The sequence below is a fragment of the Danio rerio genome, chromosome 2 (assembly GCF_049306965.1).
Source record: "Danio rerio strain Tuebingen ecotype United States chromosome 2, GRCz12tu, whole genome shotgun sequence".
Classification (NCBI taxonomy): domain Eukaryota; kingdom Metazoa; phylum Chordata; class Actinopteri; order Cypriniformes; family Danionidae; genus Danio; species Danio rerio.
Window position 1 is genome coordinate 18,462,536 of NC_133177.1, and position 23,954 is coordinate 18,486,489.

At 32.1% G+C, this 23,954-nt stretch overlaps 1 protein-coding gene across 5 annotated transcripts in view; it reads right to left on the minus strand.

The window, feature by feature from the left end:
• vav3b (vav 3 guanine nucleotide exchange factor b) overlaps window positions 1-23,954 on the minus strand; it is a 168,140-nt gene that overhangs the window by 102,662 nt on the left and 41,524 nt on the right. For 3 of the 5 annotated variants that reach the window (XM_073918264.1, XM_073918267.1, XM_073918256.1), the window contains exons 3-10: window positions 16,772-16,830; window positions 13,863-13,928; window positions 11,433-11,535; window positions 8,279-8,365; window positions 8,097-8,165; window positions 7,910-8,013; window positions 4,325-4,424; window positions 4,074-4,169 (exon numbers count right to left, since the gene is read on the minus strand). In XM_073918264.1, coding sequence (XP_073774365.1) covers window positions 4,074-4,169; window positions 4,325-4,424; window positions 7,910-8,013; window positions 8,097-8,165; window positions 8,279-8,365; window positions 11,433-11,535; window positions 13,863-13,928; window positions 16,772-16,830 — 684 coding nt within the window. Of the gene's footprint in view, window positions 1-4,073; window positions 4,170-4,324; window positions 4,425-7,909; window positions 8,014-8,096; window positions 8,166-8,278; window positions 8,372-11,432; window positions 11,536-13,862; window positions 13,929-16,771; window positions 16,831-23,954 lie in introns of all 5 variants that reach the window. The other 2 variants (XM_021480557.3, NM_001126393.1) reach the window with 2 other exon arrangements.

The following is a 23,954-nucleotide window of genomic DNA, read 5'->3' on the forward strand; positions in this document are numbered from 1 at the left end:
TTGCCATAGATATGACTTAAGCATCAGCACAATGGCAAGAGATGCATGATGGGAAGGAATTGAAAACTACAGGTATAAGAAAGCCATCAGATTGTACTCATTATTTTACACAACAGCAAATCTAGAGTCTGCATCTGAATTTTTATTATGGAGTTTCTATCTTCTACTGCGTCTAGTTTCTTTGCTATTGTTTTGAGCTTCCCTGGATTTAAGCCCCGCCCACATTCATCACCATTTCCAAGTCGACCAATCTTGCACTCTTAAGTCCTTTCAAAGAGTATAGAATACACAAGACATGCCACTCGTATCCACTTGTCAAGTGTGACGTCATGCGAATCGGCATTCAGGTCTAAACACTTAACAAATCATAATATTGTAATTTAAATTAAAACATTTAAGAAAACGATGTGAAAAATCACAATGGTAATATATGCATTCATGCCTAATATGCGATGGCCAGAAGTGATTAACTTAGTATAAATTGTTCAAATATTGGTGTCTGAGATGCAGCAAGTCCAGAGACTGTTGTGTATACAATGATTTCGTATAAAATTCACTTTAATCTGTGATATGACTAAAAAGTTTTCATAAACAAATATTTCTCTATTCAAATAAGTAGTGGCTTGGATGCAAAAAAGTATTCTATATGTCATGACTTAAAAAGCAAATGGTGAATGGGAAAATGGGGAAAAGTGTAACGTTCAATATGGTGAATAAAGCCACATCTAATAGTCTAGGAGCCAATCATTGATTGCTATAGACTGAAGATTCTCCGGTGGAGAAGTTCAGGCCAGACGTGTGCTTTTACGGCAGTTTATGTGGTTAACAAAGACACTGAAATCTCAGCGAATACCTGAAATCTCTACTTTTAAATGAACTACACTTGAAAACAAAACTTTTCTGGTTTTGTAATGTGTATGAAATGAATGTGAGGTACAGTCCATTCTGTCAAACGCACATTAAATGACAGCAGCAACTACTCAAACGCCGACAAACTTATAAACAAAGAGTTGCTGTCATTTCTGGAGGAGACTCGCCATCAAGACCAAGTTGTGAATTACTTCAGAAGAGCAGCACATTCAGACAGTCATTATCCAGAGGATGATAATGTGTAGAATCGGTATGAATGAGGTTGGTGTCCTGATCTCATTTGTGCATTAGCTTGGGCAACTTTTTTAAAAATTGCAGATTTTGTTTGATTAAAATGTTTAGAAACAAAATTTATAAGTCAGTTGTTTAATTTTATTGGTGATTCCAGATATGTAATAAACTTAAGCTTAGCAAATAGTTTTAGAGAATTTCATGTCTCCCATTCGGTCAGAATGCCAGAATATACTGCATGAGAAGCATTTCCAAGATGGCTGCAGAGTGCTTTAAAGGGATTTTGATCTTTTTAAACTTATTACTTGTCTTTTTAGGGGCGTGAATTAAGGTATAGGTTATGTGACTATACAAATGCTACACCGGACTTGCCATGTGCACTTGACATAAAAATATAGGTAACACTTTAGAATAACTATCAGTTATAGCTAGTTAATAGATCATTAATAAACTGTTAGTTAATAAGTTATAAGTGACTGGTTAAATAAAAGTTAATAGTTTGTTAATTATTTATATGTGCATTATAGATAGCCAACAGATAACTTACAAGCTGTTAGTTGACAAGTTATAAATTACTTATTAACTGTATTTTAATGATTTATAACTATACCTAATAAATTAGTAATAGATGATGAACAAGATGTTGGTAAATTACTTACTATTGATGTGTTAAGTTTCAGTTAATAGTTTATACACAGTACGTTATTGGGACGATATTCTAAAGTTGCAACTATTCTTCATTTATTAACTCTTAGTTAATGTGGAACAGTTACAACTTTAGAATAACATCCCAATAACATACTTAAGCTTATAACTAACACTTAACTAATATATTAACTCACACTTTACAGATCAGTTGTTCATGGTTTGTTAACTATCTAATAATAGCAGTGAAACTTCGTAGAATAGCAAATGGGTGGAACAAGTTCAAGCTACAAAAATTAGATCTGATATTTAAAATATAAAATGTTTGTACTTAACCTTGTTCCACTCATAGGCTTTTCTGTGTGCTGTGTTTTCCCAAAGAAACTCCACAGACGAAATGTTGAACGTTGTGTTTAATGTATAAAAACACACATACTGGGCCATCACATGGCAGAACAGCAGTATACAACAGAATGAAAACCCATGAGGTTTGGGCACTTTTTGTGCTAAACATGAAAACAAAATAAATAAATAAAAATAGTTTATTTAAAAAATTTGACAAAAGTTTCACTGGTGTTATTATATGGTAAACAAACTATGAACAACTGATCTGTAAAGTGAGAATTAATATGGCAGTTAACTTTTAGTTATAAACTTATGTATGTTATTGGGACGTTATTCTAAAGTTGCAACTATCCCACATTTACTAAGAGTTGATAAATGAAGAATGATTGACCCTGCTGGGGCTCAAACAAGCGACCTTCTTACTGGGATCATGAAATTATGCTACCACTGCACCACCATGATGCCCTGACATCATATCATGGAAAATTAATTAAAATATGATTAGAGCTTTAATAAAAACAAATCCCTTTGTAATATATGAAATGAAATATTTCATATGAGTTTGTAAAAATCTGATACTATTAAGGGTTTTTTAGACAATGTTCCACAAAAAGGGCAAAAAACAGATACAAAGAGAGTTTGTTAGGGTCATTCCCCAATGTGTTTGAATGCCTGCATGAGGCAGAGTGTCAGATAAGCAGCCACCTGTCCCTGCTTTGTTTATCCGCGTGTGTTTGTGTGTGTGAGGCTGACAGGTGTCTGGCGACACACATTTCTAACGCTTGTCCACTCACTTCTGTTCTCATGTCATAGTGAAACAGCTCTCACTTAAAACTTCAGCACAGAATAATATATACACCAATATTTACAAATTCATTTCCTTTTGTAACACAAACAGCCATTTTTCAAAGTCAGTGAGGTTAAAATCTATTGATTTTCAATGTAGAGAGGGAAAATCATTAGGATTATTTTGGGCAACCCACCCCCTTAAAGTGCATCAATATCCCAAGACTCACTTCCTTTACTAAATCTAGAGCAGGATGGAAATTAAATCCAACAGGGACATTGATATTAGGAAGTCTTAAGGAATAAGAGAGAACAAAATGAAAATTTGAGGTGATTCTGTAACAAAGAAAATATAAGAACATTTGATCTGTCGGTACTAGTGTTCAAAAAACTGACCTCAGTTTTGGTCAAGTGACTTTGCAGAATGCACCCATCCCTCTCTGAATTTGTTGTTTTAATTTTTACCAACTTTTATATCCCACAAATAATGCCACTCTTTATATGTAAGTAATACATTTGTAAAAAGTCCATTTAAAATCCAAACTGCTCTTAGTTATTTATTATACTTTCCAATTCATTGTGCAAATTTTAACTGGTGCTCATAATGTCTTCATTCTCTTTACTATAATAACCAAATGGATCATTTCAAGTCCAGTCTCACATTCTTTTAATATTCAGTGCATCAAATTATGGATGTAAAACAGGGTTTTGGCTGCAGTTTCGTGTTGACTTTAAAATAATGACCTCTTGGTTTCTGCAAAGCTGGACATTATCTCAAATTTCCACTCTGCTTAATACAAGAGAGCAAAACTTTTCTACAGCAGCAATGACAAGTTCTTTAAGTTAAAGTAGTGGAGCCAAAAATGAGGAGAAAAGTAGCCAGACGGCTCCCCCATGTGGTGTTTCTTAGTAGGACAACATGCTGCACACTGAAAAATGCAGGATTGCACATAATTCCTTCATGTTGTCCCAACAAAAATAAGTTAAGCTCACTGGTTTTGACAAATTTAAGAGATTTAAGTAAACTAAACATAAAATCTCAAGAATTTTGTAGTTTCAGCGCATTCTAAATAAGTAGTTTCAACAAGCAGCAACATATGCTTATGTTAAAGATTTAAATCAATGTGTTTAAATAGGATAAGGTAATAGTTTAAATATTTACATACTGCTAATACTTTTGTTGTTTATTATTGTACCTGAAGCAGAAGTGGGTATTTCAGCACTCGCTGCATTGGCACCACAAGCAAGTCTCTCAAAGTGAATTTCCCATTGTTGGCTCTTTTTGAACATTCCTGCAACATAAAATAAAATAAATACAGCAGCATTAAGCATAAAAAAATAGTATAGCATTTATATTTTAGATACCATATATAACCTTTACTTTCTGGGTCATGATTCTAAAATGAAACCGAAATATTGATAATATGAATGAAACATTGTTGTGCACCTCCAGTTTCAGTCGAACGCCCTCTTTTTCCTTACAGATGAAGTCTAAGAGAGAAATGGCTGATTCTACATGACTGCAGTATTTTCCATAAAGCAGAAGCCTAAAGCAGACAGGGTAAATGTTAGCAAAAACACACACATCAGCAGAGCTTAGTCATATCATTCTAGAAATATGAAATATTAAACACGCCTGCAGAAATTCAACGAAAGCTCAGCAGACTTCAACGACAATTGGATTCTACACATTTGATTGTGTATGACACGATGAGTGATTTTTTTAATGAATACATCAATTAATAGCTCTGGAAAAAAAATCAAGAGACTATTTGATGAGTGGGAGACCACACCCCCAAACTAAGTGTGCCTCATACAGTTGAGTGGGCTTCACAAATCACCTGTAGAAAACACACACTTTCATCTCTCTGAAATTTTAACCGACACTTGCACATTCGCACCAGTCATATTCTTACAAAATAATAACAAAAATACACTATGCATTTATAAAGTAAGCTACACACAAGTGAGTGGGCTTGACAAACCATCCGTAGAAACACTCTTATCTCTTTCTTTCTCTTGCTTCTTGTGTGTATCACCTCTTTTTGTTTTACGAATGATTTAATTTTCATACTAGTTACTTTTTTTTAGCTAGCCACTCTTTTGTTTTCTTATATATCCACTTTTTTTCTTATATATACAGTTGATGTCAAAATTGTCAGGCCTCCTGTGAATTTTTTATTTATTAAGAGATGTTTAACAGAGCAAAAAAAAAATAAAAAAATACAGTATTTCCTATATGTTTTTTTTCTTCTAGATAAAGTCTTATTTTATTTTATTTAGTTTAAACAACATTAGGGGACTATCTTTTCTATATGTTATATAAAATCAGGGCAGTTGTAAGAAGCATTTAAATTCATATACAGTAAAAGTTTAGATTTTGTTTTCTGTTTTAAATATTTCCCAAATGTTTAACAGAGCAAGGAAATTTTCACAGTATGTCTGATAATATTCCTTCTTCTTGAGAAATTCTTATTATTAGTCTTAATGTTTTATTTCATGTAGAATAAAAGCAGTTTTTAGTTCTATTTTAAAAACATTTTATGGTCAAAATTATTAGCCCTTTTAGCCTATATATTTTTTCGATAGTCTACAGAACAAATCCTCGTTATACAATAACGCCTATTTACCTGAACCTGCCTAGGTAACCTAGAAGTGTCTTGACAAATATCTAGTCAAATATTAGTTTTTAAAACTATTATGTTTAGAAATATGTTCAAGAAAAAAAACTGAAATCCGGGAAAAAAAAAATAAACAGGGGGGCTAATAATTTTGACTTCAACTGTATGTACAGTGTATGATTGTAATAAAGTGATATAACGATCACTTCTTGTGTGTATTGCCTCTTTTTGTTGAATGACTGAATGCCTTAATAATTGTATGTAATTTGGACAAAAGCATCAGCTAGACTTCAAGGTAAATATCGGATCTCTGGATTTACCATTATTTTTTTTATTTTACTTATAAACTATTGATAACATTAAATTCAAACATGTAATTAAAAATATGTAAATTAAATATATTACTATATATCAGGAGTCAGGAACCATTTTTCAGCAATGAGCCATTTCTATTTATTTTCTTAAAAAAAATGAATTTTTTTTAAGTTCAGGCACAACTCAAAAATAAACAAACATATATGTCCATGGCAAAAAAAAAGAACAATTTATAGAATCTTATCTGTTCGACCTCACCACTCAAGAAAATTGATTGACATGACGTGCACAAGGTTATCATAGAAACGTAAGTTGCATTTTCAAGTAATTCAAGGTTACCCACAGCTCCTCACACAAGCATTGAACAAAACGTCTTTTTACTGTTAACCGAGTTCTTATTCATTTTACTGTAAAAAAAAAAATAATAATAATAATAATAAATTTGAAGCAGTATTTTTAATTGGAAACTTTTGGATTTCTAGTGACAGTTATAATTTTTTAAAAAGCAAAACATTATTGAAAGGAGACAGCTGGAGAACCACATATTTTTGGTCAAAAAGTTATAGGTTCCTTACCACTGCTATATACGTATAGTACAACTGTTTGCAAACTACTGTACATTTGAACTCAATTTTAAAAGTTGGAAAATGATATACAGTATATATAAATTATAACTGAATTATTTAACCAAATAAATATATACATGGATCAATAAAGGATTGAATTAATTGTTTATTAAAGAAAACACATTAAGTAAAAAAGATTTAATAAATTAATTTACAAAAGTCTTGCTTGTCAAGTAACTATTTATTGGGAGAGGTTAAGAGGTTTGTACTTGAAATGGTGATTACAAATAAAATAAAATGTTCAAACACAGTATTATTATATTATATTATATTATATTATATTATATTATATAGGGCTGCTCGATTTTGGGAAAAATCATAATAACAATTATGTTGGTCATAATTGTAATCACGATTTTTTAAAAACGATTATCAGGTGAAGTCAAAATTATTTGCGCTCCTGAGAAATCTTTTTTTTTTCTAGAGAAAGGCTTATTTGTTTTATTTTGCCTAAAATTAAAGTTTTAAATATTTTGAAACCCATTTTAAGGTCAATAATATTAGCCCACTTAAGCAATATATTTTTTGATTGTCTGCAGAAGAAACTACTGTTATACAATGAACTGCCTAATTACCCTAATGAAGCCTTTGAATTGCACTTTAATCTGAATGCTTGTATTTTGAAAAATATCTAGTAAAATATTATGTACTGTCATCAGAGCAAAGATAAAAGAAATCGGTTATTAGAAATGAGTGATTAAAACTATTATGTTCAGAAATAAGTTGAAAAAAAAATATTTCCATTTAACAGAAATTGGGGAGAAAAAGGGTTGCTAATATTCAGATGGACTAATAATTCTGACTTCAACTGCATATATAGAGTTATTTTCCACCCTGCAAAGAAAAAAGAAATAAGTACAATAAAATAAAAATATGAAACAAACTTTAAGCATTTACTTTAAACAAACTTTAATGCTTTAAGCATCTTCACTGTATGAAAAACACTTTAGCTACAAAAGTCCTTCAGTCGAGAGCAGTGAGGGATTTTCTCCTTTTGTTGTTTGATTAATGATAAAAACAGGCAGCAGAAGGAATAGAGTGCTGTCACTTTAATGGTTTCTCTTTCACGTTTCTTGAATCTTAACTTTATTACACAAATGAGGGTTAATATGAATAATCATTAAACACCTCGTTTTGACACCTATTTGACCATTAAAGCGCTCATGTTAATGACTTTAGATGTGTGCATTCTGCTCGTCTCAGTGTGCGAATGAGCCTGATTGCTGAGAGCGCGCCGCACAAACACACACACACACACACACACACACAGAAGCATGCGGTTTTTGGCACTTTTAGGAGCAACAAATGTGTACAACTGGAAAGGGGGCGGTATATGATGCAATAATCGTTTATCTCGATTAATTGTTTTTCATAATCGTTAGAAGCCAAAATCAAAACCAAATTTTCGATTAATTCCACAGCCCTAATATTATATATGAATAAATGCATTTGTACATGGCGGTCTTATACCTGTCTTTGTAAGTGATGAAGATCTGATGAAGATTCTCTGCATTTTTATTCTGAACACAGTCTTGGATCTCACCCATTAGACCTTTGTGAACTTTAACCAGGTCCTGTAAAGCACATGCAGCATGTTTAAAAAGTGGAAAAGTTAAACTTTTCTTTTTTTATATGTCAAAAACACAGCTTTGCTCACCGGTATATTGATGAAAACCTTATCAATATCTGTTGCAGGGATGAATTTCATCAGTGGAATCATAAAATACTGTTAAAACATAACGAAATATATATAGATTGTAAAGTGCGGCAACAGCTGTCCATCAGTGTATGTGCAGAGCGTCGTGATGAAACTCCCCATGCTGAGGCTGTGAATCTCACCTTCTCAATGGTCTCTAGAGTCTCTGTGTATTTGGCTTCTGTCTGTTTGATCTCTAAAAGACAGCAGCTTCTGATGTCCACCTCGGCCTGTTTCTGTCAACACAACTCACTAGCATAAGACAAGTATACAACCAGCCAGACAAAACAGCTTTAAAGTTGTTTAAAAATAACAACCTTATAAAGTTAAGGCAAGGCATTGCAGGTGAATATTACGAAAATAGCTAATAGTTATTGCCACACTTTCCTAGTAGATTGATGACATTTAGGATTGTTATTTTAAATGTTCTTTCAAGAGTTCACACTTAGATATTGTTTGACAAATGTTAGCAGGATTGGCATGCTGTCCAGGGAAAGAACCCTGAGCTCTGAGATAATTGAGCCCAGGGCTCCCGCCTGGTCGATTGAGCATGTAAGGAGAGTTTGAGATCAGGTAGTTCTCAAGAGCTCCCCTGGTAAAGGAAGAAAGGGGGAGAAGGGGTGAATGGGGGGTTTCTTTGGAAATTGATGATAAGGGAGTACTTTTGCTATGCTACTTATAGTGATTTTGGATTAGTCTGACTGGCTAGCTAATGATTGAAGATGAGAGACCAGCTGCAGTCAATCACATCATGTGCTCCTCGCGAAATTAGTTTGTGAAACTTCCCTTAGATACACAAATTAAATGCTATTTCATTACCAAATGTATGCATTTCTAGTTCAAAAATATGAATTATGAACAGTTTTTAATGTTTTCAAATACTTAGTGTTCCATATCTTATATTTATTCTTCTGTGAGCGTATAAAAATTTACTTTTTTTTTTCACTGACCACTGTCTCTTTCGCTTTCTTAAATATGCATTATTTTTCTTAAACAGTATATACAGTTGATGTCAAAATGATTAGGCTTCCAGTGAAATTTTATTCTTTTTTGAAAGTGATGAACAGAGCAAGATTTTTTTTCTTCTGAATAAAGTCTAATTTTATGTAGTTTGGCTAGAATCATTTTTTAAAAAACTAAATCAGTTTTAAGGTCAATATTATTAGCCCCTTTATTTATTTATTTTTTGATTGTCTACAGACTAAACCAATAACTTAATCTAATAACTGATAAATAATGTCTAGGAAAGTTTAACTCCAACCCTAATCAAACACACCTAAGCTAGCCAATCAAGCTCTTAAGAGATATACTAGAAAATTTCTGGCAGGTGTGTGGAAGCAAGTTGGAGCTAAACTCAGCAGGACACCGGCTCTCCAGGACTGATTTTGGACACCCCAGCCCTAAACCATTAAAGTGCACTTTAAGTTGAATACTAGTATGTTGCAAAATAACTTGTAAAATATGATGTACTGTCACCATGGTTAAGACAAAATTTATTAGGAATTAGCTATTAAAAGTAGAGATGTCCAGATCCGATCACATGTTCGGAAATCTAGCCCAAATATGTGGTTTCAGAATCGTAATCATGATCGGAATCCGTTACCTCAGGATATATATATATATATATATATATATATATATATATATATATTTTTTTTTTTTTTTTTTTTTTTTTAAATATTTCCCAAATGATGTTTGACAGAGCAAGAAAATTTTCACAGTATGTCTGATAATATTTTTTTTCTTCTAGAAAAAGTCTTATTTGTTATTTCGGCTAGAATAAAAGCAGTTTTGAATTTTTTTAAAAACTATTTTTGGGACAAAATTATTAGCCCCTTTAAGCTAATTTTTTTTCGATAGTCTACAGCACAAACCATCGTTATAGAATAACTTGCCTAATTACCCTAACCAGCCTAGTTCACCTTATTAACCAAGTAAAGCCATTAAATGTCACTTTAAGCTGTATATATATATATATATATATATATATATATATATATATATATATATATATATATAWAWATATATATATACCTTTTTCTTGAATCTACACAGAAACAGCAACACATGCAGCATGAATGATAGCAAATGTTAAATGATAGCAAAGTAGAACACGGAAGCAGCTTGAAGTGGAAAGCACAAGAATGTTTGTGGTCTAGAGGTATTATAAAGTTGATGACGATAACATTGCCATAGCAAACTGTGAGATATGTAAACTTAGGATTGCCTGCCGGGTATTTTAAGTTGAGGTGCTATTTGTTTTTATATTAGATTTTTTTATATTTACTGTTGCACCAAAGTCCAAAAGTAAAGAATTGATGTCATTTATTACTTGATTGTTCAAGCTACCTTAACAGAATTGTTGAATGTTAAAATAAGATGAACTAAATAAAATATAAGAAACATTCTGGATCTGTTTCTTCGCTCTTCTTTATTCTTTTTTTATGTATTAAAGAAGTATCGGATCAGGTTTTGGTAGACACTCAAAATCAAAAGAGTCAAGACTCTAGGGCAAAAAACCCTGATCGGGACATCCCTAGTTAAAGTACTGTTTAATAATGTGTTAAAAAAAAAAATTCTCGATTAAACATCACTTTTTAAAAGAATTAAAATTTATCAGGAGTGTTAGTAGTTTTTTAAAATATATATTTTATTCAAATTCAGGGCAGTTGTAAAAACCATTTCACTTCATATATGTACTGTGTATTATTATTTGATTTTTTTTTAAATTGTAATTTCTTTCTTTTTTACTTATTATTGTTTTTATTATTCATATTGTTACATATTAGAATAAAAAAAGTAAAACAATAATTCAGAAAATACTGCAAAAATAAATAAATCAATTAATAATTTAGGCGAAATAACTCAAACTAATAAAGCCTTTAGGAAAACCTTTTTCTGTCTGTAAGAGTGGCTGAAGTGAAGATTTATGGTTCTGTGCAGAAGAAAAATATAAGTTTTCAAATTATATGTTGTAACAGATAATCTTTGAATGTATAATTTGTGATATTTTCTTTATACTAAAAAGAGCCACAAAATCTAATAATTACCAAATGCACAACATTTGTTAACATAAGTCTCAATTTAAAGAGTCACAAAGTAGCTCACAAAGTTTAAAGACCAGTTTGTTATTTTCAGTTTCTTTTAATGGTTAGTGTACAGTGGATTTACTCATAATGATACTTAAAAAAAAAAAAAGTGAGCATATTTCTGGTAGGAGAAGGAGTAGGTGTTTTACAAAGAAAATCAACACTTTGATGCATTGGAAGCGTGTGTGTGTGTGAGTCATTTATGTACCGCTTGAGACACAGCAGCTTCAGTCCTCATCAGGTCCTCATACACCTCTCCTCCTTCAATGTCTCCATACACAGGGTCATAAACATCTTCTTCCAGCTCCTCGCTGCTCACACACACACACACACACACACACACACACACACAAAATCAGATCATTACCATATGATTATACAACAATTCTATTCAAAAAAACACATTGTAACTACTGGTGGGTTGGTAAATACAGGCAATGATAATATCTGTCATATCAGTGTCGATAATTATGATGATATAAATGTATAAACATTTTAAGACCAGGAAATAACTAAATTATCTATTTGATGGAAACACTATGATGTTATTATGTATTATGCTAAAAAGTGTACATTTATAGTGAGAACACAATGAGTTGCATATACAACATTTCAAAGTTTGAAAGGGAAACTTTGTACTGTTCTTTGTTACTTTTTATACCTTAGAGGTTTGAATCACTTCAAACATTTACCATTTAAAATAAACTTTTCTTTGTACCTTCTGATCACACTACAAAAAAAGTGCTGTGTCTTTCTCAATATTTTTGTCTTGCATTCCAATGCAAAATGTTTAAAGATTCCTAAATTAAGTTATGATGTTTCGGGAAGCAAAATGAGTTGACATAAGATTATAGTCTTTTATGAAAGTAATGAGTAAATTAGTAATTATTAAAGTAATGAAATGAGTTTATTATAAAAAATAAGAACAAATATCTGTCGGTATGCTCAGAATGCACCATTCAACTGAAAAGTAATTTCACAACCCACCGCCAGGTATTTATTATTTTTTAAGCATAATTTTGCAAGTCTCGCTTCATTTTGTTCTGACTTCCTTTATTTTATCTCAAGTATCTAAAGTAATTGACTATTTTGTCTCAAGTAAATAAATCTTGATTTTGTAACGTTTAGATATTTGCATTTGCAAATCAAAATACTGAGGAATACAGTTAGTGCTGCTTCCATTTTCGGATTAAATGAAATTTACAAGTTATTTCAACTTAATTCTTAATAATTTAAAAATGATTGAAAAAGGTAATTACTTGAAAATGTGTCTATGCATGAACATTTAATGCTATGACTGTGTTAATTTATAACCTCAGATTTAAGACCTTATTGCCAATAGCCTTATTGTGGAAGTACGAATTACTATTGGACAATTTAAGACATTTTGATGACCCATAGAAATCATGTTCAAATTCACTGTTCGACCAAATATATATTTGCTATTGAGTGACAGTTGTAGGGTCAGGTTACAAAATTGTATTTATATTTACTGTAACAATTGGTCCATATTTCCCCAAATTTAAGCGCTCTGTAAAACGACTTTTTATTATGTTATATGGACAATACTTTTTGTTTGGTGTTGTTATTTTTCCGCAAATAAAACATTTCAATACTGCTGACTGGCAGAGCAGCTCTGGAAATAAAGTTCATGTGATCATGTCTTTACTTCCGTTAATTTGTTAATGTAGTCTTCAAAATTTGCCACATTTTGTGAGATTCCAAACTACAGTCAATGTCAATTTATTCCTATTCTATAATTCCTATCATGAAAATCATATATATAAAATAGGCAACCGTTTGTGGAGATTGGCAACTATAAATCGTCATATCTAAATGTAAATTGTGGCATACCACAAGGATCAGTTTTAGGTCCGATATTGTTTACAATTTATATTAATGATATGTGTAAGATATCAGAGTTGTTTAAGTTTATTTTATTTGCTGATGATACAAGTATCTTTTGTTCTGGGGATAATTTACCAAAACTTATGGAGTTGATTAAAACAGAAATTAATAAACTGAAATTGTCGTTTGACGTAAAAAATTATCATTAAATATAAGTAAAACAAAGATATTTGTTTTATATCTTATACGAAGATAAGATATAATATATAAGAATAATATATATAAGAAGTTTATATATAAGAAGAATTTGTATTGTATTGTTGATGAAATAAATGCAGTCTTGATGATCAGGAGAAGCTATATATATATATATATATATATATATATATTATACACATCAGTATGTAAAAATTGCATCCATAATCCACCACCATACGTTTAAATATCAGATGATTATATAGAGATACCCACTGTTATCATGTTATAAGATTATTATAATTCAGTGCACTGGGGTACATTTGGTTCAGTTTTTAAGGAAACACAACTTCCTGTTTCCACACTTACTATTAATCAGTCATTCACATTCATCCCACTCAGCGCAGAAGTAGGTTATAGATGTCATATTACTGAAAATATGAACTGTTCAATTCAAGAGTTTATCAGAAACAAAACACGTACATACACGTGGGTGACTAAAACCACAAACACTAATGATCTGCAGTTTAAAACTAGCACCTCATTTCTTCCAAACAAAAACAACTGTCCGACTGAGGGAGAGATTCATACTTACTCGATGAGATCTGCCAAATGGATGTATATGTCTTCATTTTCAGTGCTTTCCTCTGTGGGAAACGACCTGTGAAAGTGGCACAGAATCTCTCATTTTAGCGTCTTGACTAAAAATATTTGATTTCACTTTATTTACATGATCTCCTTTAGATATATTTTTTGGTAACTTTGGAACTACAAGTAACTTTCATTATGGCATTAGTAGACTTTTAGGGTTTTCACATTTATTAGTAGAATATTGTTAATTAGTTGACAAGTGCGCTTACATTAAGAAATATTTATAAAATTTCTTTTTTTTACTTTTTTAAACTACAACTCAGAAAGTAAGCTTACATTCTACTTCTTAAGTACTTCTCTCAAATATACTTAAAATTGCACTTTTTAAATTTTTTTAAATTGCAATTGATGACAAGTTTCCAGCAACAAGCAATTAGTCTGTCTGCATCAACTGTGATCCGACAGGAAAGAAACATTTTAATACCAGCCATTCATTTAAACAACAGCCACTGCACTGATAATAAAATGACATTATTAACATTATTAACCCCAAATCAGAAAAAAAAGTTGTGACAATATGAAAATGCAAATAAAAAAGAGGTGATTTCTAAATTTACGTTCAATTCTATTTAATTGCAGACAATACAACAAACATCTGTTCCTCATGATTTATTTTTATTGTAATTTTGGTTTTTGCAACATTTAAAAAAAAAAAAGTAGGAATGATAAAACATTTACCACTTTATAATGTTATCATTCCTTTTCACAACACTTAAAATATATTTAGGGACTGAGGACACCAAGTGATAAAGTGTTTCAAGTGTAATTTTGTCTAATGTTTCTGAAAACAAGTCTTAAGGTAGGCAAGTCTTCGTTATCATATTTTGCACTTCAAAATGTGCCACACATTCTTTATCGGACATAGGTCGGGACTGCAGGCAGTCCAGTCAATTGCATGTCCTCTAGCTCCACAGCCAGGACTTAGTAATGTGTGCGGATTGTGGTTTTGAACTTTCTTGTTGAAATATGCATGAACGTACCTGGAAAAGAAGGCAGCATATTGTGCTCCAAAATCTTTATGTTCTTTTCAGCATTATGATGCCATAAAAGACGTGAAAGTTATGCCCTTACATTTCCATGCCTCCATGCCCAGAGAATTCAATGGCGCTTCTCAACACTGTTAACACAAGGCTACCTTCTGGCACACTACAGTTTTAACTGGCATTCATGGATGTAACTACATACCTGACTTGGTACTTGACAAAGGTTTGTCAAAGTAGTCCTAAGACAATGAGATGATATCACTTATAAATAAAAAAAAAATCTTGATGCATTGCCACCTTAGGGATCGTGATCATGGTTGTTCAGTTTAGACTTGCGCCCTTGTCCTTTATGGTCTGAAATTCCTTCAGATTACTTGAATCTTTTAATATTATGCACTTTTGAAGGTGCAATGTCGAAATGTTTTCTATTTTTCTTTGAGGAACATTGTTTTGAACATTTCAGTGATTTTCTCATGTATTTGTTGGCAAACTGGCGATCCTCCGTCCATCTTTGCTCCTAGAGGACTAGACCTTTCCTGGATGCTGCTTTTGTACCAAATCATAAATACAATCACCTGTTGACATCAACTTATTCAAATCACACCATTATTTAACCAATTTAGCTGATTACTAGCCCTAAACTGCTCTTCTCCCAACTTTATTCAGATTGTATTGCAGGTCAGGATGACAGGAAAGGTTGTAAAGTTGACCAGAAAAAGCATGGTACATTGTGTTCATATTGTCTGCATTGAAATACAAGACAAAGTAAATTTAGACATCACTACTTTCTTTTTTTTTTTTGCGTTTTCCTTACTGTCTTAACTTTTTCTCATTTGGGGTTGTAGTATACTTCTTTGAAACTAAAATATAAGAAAGTATACTTTCAGTTTATTTTAACATACCTCTGTAAAATTTAATTGATGTTTTTTCTGAGAAATGTCTTAGTATTTTCGCCCTATACTCGTTCAGTGACATATATTTAAACAATAATATTTTACAATAAGGTTGCATTAGTTAATATACACTATATGAATACATCCTAATTTAATAGCTAAATGTATCAAACAAACTAATTGTCAGTGCAGATCTACTTCAAATGTGTTAATTATTAGCTTGCTAACAAATCTTATTTTGAAACAACAAGTTTAGTGCTTGGTACTTAAAACCGTTAAGGTATTTAGTTTATTGTTTTATGTGCAAAATTGGAACAACTTCAAGTATGCGAGTACCAGTAAATGCCTGGCAAAATGTATTATTTGCTTGATTAGTAATATTAAAGTGTACTTTATTTGTTTTACAAGTACACTACTAATAGATTATGATTGTATATGTACCATAAATAAATTTGTGAGTAAAAATATGCTCAATAATAAATTCAGCTTATTCCAAGATGGCTTCAACAAATTATACACTTCATTGTTTTACACTTTTACACTTGCCTAGTGAAAAAAATTATGGACACTTGCAGTGTTACACAAAAAATACTACTTAGCTGAGTAAGAGTACTTTAAAAGAACACATGCAGTATAAGACTCGAAAACTAGTTAACTAAGACTTCGCTATGAAAGATTGCTGTACAAAACTTATCTTGGTTTACTTGAAGTCTACACATTTGTGGTCTACTGGATAGAGAGTCGGACGGAGATCCAAAGACCGCTGGCTTGAATCCAGAATCTACGCATCTATACATCTTTTTAGTTAGAGGTGTGTTGGAGGAGTAGTAAAAAATAGATATTAAGCAGGCAATCACTAATATTCCAGTCACTGCTAGTTGACATAGTTGCATGTATAGTCATAAGGGGACCATCAAAATAAAGCTTCACGAAAGAATTTAAATGCATCTGGCTGATGCATTTACTTGTAAACTCACCTGATGCCACTCTGTTGAGCAACAGGCGTATATGAGAGTTTTGATAGTGTGTCGATGACCTGGAAAGACAAAAAAGAAATTGCAAGCTAGAGAGAAGCATTGTGTGTCGCTTACAGAAGCTTGAGCTATTTGTTAAACAGGCTCATTGGAAACAAAGAAAACAAATCTCAATTCATAACGTATTCATAAAATATTTTATTGCTTTAGTACCAATTGTACAAATGTTGACAAAAAGCATGTGCTTGTTAAAGTTTTTTTATTTATTTATTTTAATACATTTTTTAATTTTTTTTTTTGCCGTAATAGATTGAAAGATCAGAGAAGTACAGTACATGTTCAGAAGTGGACAAAAGATTTTAACCCCATTTAAATGCCAGATTTGAACAGGAATATGTCTCAATTACCTGTGATCCAATCGACCAAAATGCATCTCATTACCCAGTATAAACATCAGTCATGTTTATATTGCTGACTTCCTGTCACATCTAGGGCTGTGCAATGTTGACTAATTTGGCATTGTACGATGTCTAATGTGAAACATCGTGATGGTTGTAAAATATCAATTATTTCTTAACGAATTAATTTATTGTACCCTACCGTTTTCATTACCTGACCCACATGGTCTTTGCTTTACCCATAACCAAACAAAAAATAAATAAAGTTACGCACAAATTACCACCCGTTAATCACTTTTTACAGTGCAACTCTGGCATGAATAGGCAGAGTGATCTGTGTCGTTATAATGGCTTTTTCCCACAGCTGGTGGAGGAGACGAGAGTTTGTCTGGAGTTCACTGTAATTTGTATTGTGATTGATGATAACTTCCTTATTATATCATTATTATTATGAGGACATAATAACAAGTAAAGATGCAAGAGCTTGGCCGTTTTGGTCGCATATGTGCCCAAAATTTTATCTATGTGACCTAAAAATATATATTTGTGGAAGCATTTGTGCTAGTGCATAAATTTTCACTGTTTTCACGGCAAAATCCTCACTGTGTGCGCGAATTTAGGAGACATTTATGTAGAATGCATCTTTGCACCTAAAAATGTCAAACAGGAACAGATTAAAACAGTTGTTATGTGAAATTTCTGAAGTAAAAAAAAGCCTGCAGTGCTTGCCAGGCCTTTTTGCTCTTCTTATTGGCCCACTGTTCTAGAACTGAACGCGAGTGCATTGTTTAATATCAGCTGTCAATCACTCAGTCATTGCCTTCTGCCTTCAGATGACAGGAGCTACAACCACAAAAAATGTGAGAGCTGAAGATGAGAAAATGAAAATAACACTTACAGATTTTGTTTTAGAAACCACCTACAGTTACTAATAAATGGCAGGTTACTAGTAATGTGAAGGTGATTTGACACAATCTACATTGTAAAAGCTATAGAAATAAAGATGAATTTAATTGAATTTTACGTGCTGCTTGTGCAGCAACCGTGCCTCGCATTTTTGCCAATGCATGCTGTGTGCAAGCAGTTGAAATAAAAGTCAACCCTCAATGGAAAAGACATGTTAAGTCAGTCATGTCTTTTTAATTCTTTCATCAAATGAAAGCAGAGGCAGGGTTTTCGTTGAGGTGACAGCAATGTTTGTATTGTGAAGACGACTACAGAGAACTTTTAATGATGTAGGAGAGACTAGCGGTCGCTGTTTCAAGTTTTCCAGGGCTCTCTGACTTTACAAATCTTGAATATCACAATTTTATTAAATATTACAATTATAACAACATCGACAGCAACACTTGCGCACAATACAGGTCAGCTGATTCAGTTGTTTTTAAGTCACATAACAAAAGAGCATAGCGCTTCTTTTTTTCTTGTCAACGTAAAAGGCAGTGAGGTGCGCCTTGCTTTTGGGATGGAGAAGTGCGTTTGGTGTGATCGGCTCCTAAATGTGCAACAAATATTTGTTAACTACATACGTATTTTGCCAAAGAAACAAAATGAAAGAAGGATATTTCTGGTCACAGTTTTACACAGATGAGTTGATACAAACTAGCGCTGATGCTGATAGCCACTGTGCTGCCTGGAGCCGCGTCATAAACTCAACAAATAGGATATTAATGATTTAGTGTACAACCACCAAACCAACCTTTTTCCATTTGAAAAATTACAGTTATATAGTTCATATGTAACATAAATTTTTAAAATAGCCTACATAGCCTAATCTAATCAAACATATCCAAAGATTTTCTTAATTTTTGCATAATGATAACCAAACCGATGCTTTCATTTTACAACTTATTAAACATGTATGCAAATTAATACAATATCTTATGTAAACAGCAAAGTTGTTATATGTTATAGTAGCCTATAATTTACAAAAAGTCAACACATTAGCCTTAAGGCTCATGGTCAATGTCTTTCATCACACGCAGCACGTAATCTAAATGTAATCTTAATTTTTAATTTAGGTGAAAAATATCTAGGGCAGGCCAGTTTATTTCCTTCTTTTTATTTAGTTTATTCTTTTTTTTCTATGCTGTTGGAAACACTGCAGGTGCATGAAGATGTTTTGTATGCTGCTGTTTGCATGTTAAAATAAATCAGTATTTCAAAATGAAATATTCAATGTGTCACACAAAATAGACACATCAATTGTTTTTTAATTAAATAGTATTTGATTAATAATCTGACTAGTTAACGGTTAATATTCGGTTGACAGTTGGCAAAATTAACTGAAATGAGCATCCCTAATATAGATTATGCCTATTTGTAACGTAATATTTGTGGAAATATATTATAATAAAACAAATATAAAATTAAATATCAAACTAAATACAAAAATTAAATTAGATAGAAAGATAGATAGTACATGTAATCTATGAATGTGATATTTTAAATATGATATAATAAAAAAGAAAAATATAATAACTTTTCCTGACATACCACAGTATCTTAGAATTCTAAAGATACTTTATTTGGTTACTTGAATACCTTAATTTTCTTACTCTGACAACTGGACTGACACAGCTTCAATTTACTAGTACTTTTATGTTAAACTGCTTTGACACAATCTACATTGTAAAAGCGCTTTACAAATAAGGATTAATTGAATTGAATTGAACATTTCCTATAAATAAACACTTAAAAAATAATAAAAATAAATAAATAAATAAAATTAAAAAAAGAGTTCCTGCCTTACATTTTTCTCAAAATCATTTGAACATACTTTACATTAAGCATTGGATTAACTCTAAAAAAAAAATAAACATTGATAAATTGATAATATAATTTTATAGTGTATAAACACACAATAAATATATGCTATATGCTAAATACATAGTGACTTAATGCCAAAGTTTTAGCTGGAAAGCAGTGGGGATTCCAATATAGTCTATCTACTGTGAAAACCTGAAGTTATTAGAGAGGCATTATATTTTCTGGAGAGGAAGTGGGCTTGCAATGCCAAGCTAGTGTGATGTGGTCTTGCTTTCTCACGTTTACACTCATGCACACAAACACACACACACACATACAAGCAGACCGACATATGCTAACACACACACACACATACAAGCAGACCGACATATGCTAACACACATGCATGCACGCGTGCATACACACAAACACACATACAAATAGACAGATCTAGATGATAGCGCAACATTTGGGTCTTTGACTCGCTTCAGAACACCTGTTGAAAACCAACCCTGCTTCCTTTAGAGAGCTATTTTTGTTCACACCACTGATAAGATGTTTTTTATCTACTGTCTCACTTTAAATCGCATATGCATCTAAAAAAGCATTTTAGATTTAGCATTTTAACCCTTTTTTTTTGCCTGTGGAAATCTAAAAATTAAGCTCAATAAAATTCCATATCATCTCTTCCACAAAGAAGAAAAAAAGGGATAGACTGGTTGCCTTATTAATAACATAACCAACATGATGAACAACATATTTGAAGTGCATTACCAAAGTCTATACTGCTAAAGTTTAAAAATAATATGCAAGTTGCAGGTTTTGCAGCTTCACTGGCAGACCGCAGCCGAATCTCAAATCCTCCATAAAGCAGCACAGCAGACGTGAGCTTTTCAGTCTCCATCTCAATATTGCAGATTGTGCATTCTTACATTTCAATTCTGAAACCAAATGTGTAAATGTGTAGAAGGTCAAAGTATATTTTCAGGCAGCATTACCAGTGAAAAGTTACAACAATTTCTGCTGGAGGGGCATCTAAATAAAGTGTTTGTGAATATTAAGCAGGCAGTCTATTAATACTCAATTAAAACTGTTATATACTGTATTATATACAGAAGTTTCAGGAGTCACAGATGATACTGCATTTAAATAAAATGAGTGTGAGTGAATCCTCTAATGTATCATTGTACAAGTGAATGTGTGTGTGAAAACAAATCATTCTTGAAACTGTCAAAATTACACTGACAATGTGGTAGAAACCATCGCACCTTTTTGCCCTCTCACATGTTATTTTTTACCTAAAACGTATTACAGCAATCAAATGCTTAGTTATGGTTGCCAAATTCAATTAAACCACCATCAGTATTTTGTTTATGTTTGGAGGCATGGGCCTGGTTGCATGAAAACACTTAAGCTAAAAAATCCGTAAGATTAAGGGTATCCTTAGAAAAAATGCAAGAAAAGTCCTAAAGGTTGAATCAGGATGTATTTCATCTCAAGTGTTCCCTTAAACATCGATGCAAAGTCCTTAGCAAGCATTTAACCTTAACAAATTTAAGTGACTAAAACAGCTCAATGGTATCTGGATGCAGCCATAATGATGCAAGCTGAGATGTAATGTCAGACACAATGCACTCAATGGAGCTAGTGACGTCATTGTGAGGAGTAGAGTTAGAGTTGGGTTTAGATGAGCCCATTAAAAATATTGGATGAAGCTCAAATTGCATCTGCACCAGGTCTGCATCCAGAGCACTCTCAAACAGCTCCCTTAAAGGGACTTTTAACAGAAAAAAAAATGAAATTACTTATTTTAAACCTGCATGAGTTTCTTTCTTCTTTTACACTCAAAAGAAACCTATAATAATTGACCTCCATAGTATTTTTTTCCACTATATAAGTCAATGGTTACAGGTTTACATCTTTATTCAAAATATCTTTGTGTTCAACAGAAGAAAGACATTTTATAACCACTTAAGGAAAAGTAAAGAGTACATTTTCTTTAAGTCAAACTTAATCTTAAATAATATAAACATACTGTAAAGGTCTCCGACATAGTAAGACAATTCAATTATTCCAGAGCAAATTAAATACTTTTTTGTGCAAATGAGTGACAAGAACACCATTAAGAGGATAATAAAGTCATCTGAAGGGTTGTTGGTTACAAAATTAAATTTATTGAGGAACTGTATCAACAATGATGTCTGTCTGGGGCAAATAGCATTTTAAGGGATTTAACCCACCCTGGCCATAGTCTGCTCACACTCATGCTATCAGGCAGGCATTACAGAAGCCTGAAAAGCAAATCAGTGCGGTTTTCATCCTGTCATTATAAGACTTTTGAATAAAACCGTATTTGAAATACTATTGATTGCTAGTATATAATAATAAATCAATAAATAGTTAAAGTAGCACAAATTGTTGATATTATAACTGTTGTAACAAACTGTGCAGTAGTTATGTAAGTATTAATTTATTCTCTTCTATGATTAAATTAGGTAATATTTTATATAACTACATTTTTATATATTTATGAATTTATAAAGGCTTATTTATTATGTTTATTATGGTTTTGATAGTGTTTGATGTTTTCTATGTTCTTGTTGGGTCTGAAGTAATGTTATTTCACTGGGATTACAATTTATTGTGATGTTTTGAATGACAAAAATAAAGGAAATTGAAACCGAATGATGGTTTATTGGCACTTTCTTTCAGCATATTCATCTAAAAATGGTCTTTTATGCTGTCCAGTTTGGTTTATGTGTTTTCTATATTCCGTTTGTAACTGTGGTTTTAGCAAAAGTTGGCTTTCGAAGTTTTTTATGTTCTGTTTACTGTGACATGCAGTGCCGCAACCACAGCACTAATTGACATACAGTTGATGTCAAAATTATTAGTCCTCCAAAATTATTAGCCCCCCTGTAAATTTTCCACCAAATTTCGCTGACATAATAGTTTGAATATCTAATTTCTAATAACTGATTTATTTTATCTTTACTATGATGACGGTAAATAATATTTGACTAGATATTTTTCAAGACACTTCTATACAGCTTAAAGTGACATTTAAATTCGTAACTAGGTTTATTAGGTTACACATTAGGGTAATTGTTTAACAATTTTTTTGTTCTGTAGAAATTGGAAACAAATATTGCTTAAGGGGGCTAATAATTTTGACCTTAAAATGTTTATTTTTATTTTTATTTAAAATTCTAGCCAAAATAAAACAAATCAGACTTTCTCCAGAAGAAAAAATCTATATTTCAGGAAATACTTAAAAAAAAATCCTTGCTCTGTTAAACATCATTTGGGAATTATTTGAAAAAGAAAAAGATTCACAGGAGGGCTAATTATTTTGACTTCAACTGTATGTTGCCAGAAACAACAACAAAATGCTTGGTAAAAAAAACTTTTAGGTTGCGTGTCGACCAAATTGTTCTTTCCTCAAGCTGAGCATATGTTTTAAATGTGCTTACATTTGAGTGTTTTTGAAGACATCTGTCATTTTCAGCTGTGCAAAAACACGTTGGAAGAAATGCGCCCAGATAAAATTATGATTAGGGCCTACTCAGGGACGGCGTGTCCATAGAGGTGACCTAGGCAGCCGCCTAGGGCGGCAGTATAAAGAGTGCGGCGTATAAGCATGATTGTCTTTATAAGGATATACCAAAATGTGGTTATGTGTATATGAAATTACGAATAATAAATGTAGCAGGGCATAAAATTGCTTTATTTATTGGCATTTTATCATAGTAAACTCATTTTGTGGGCCAACTGACAACAGTTGTTCACTCCCCTCTTTTTCGCCTGCTCTGCCGGCCATGCCCAGTCCTCCCTTTGGTTGCAGTGCTCCACGCACATCATAATGCATTTTTTTTTATTTTTTATTCTAAAGTAAACTTGAACTAAAAAGAGAAGGGGGGGGGGGGTCACGTTTCATTAAGGGCTTTCATGCAAATGAACCTCGAATCTCAGTATGCAATCCCGTGGGCTACAGCATTAAGCAAGCAAGCTAACATTTTGAAGTGCTGAGTAGGTTTACA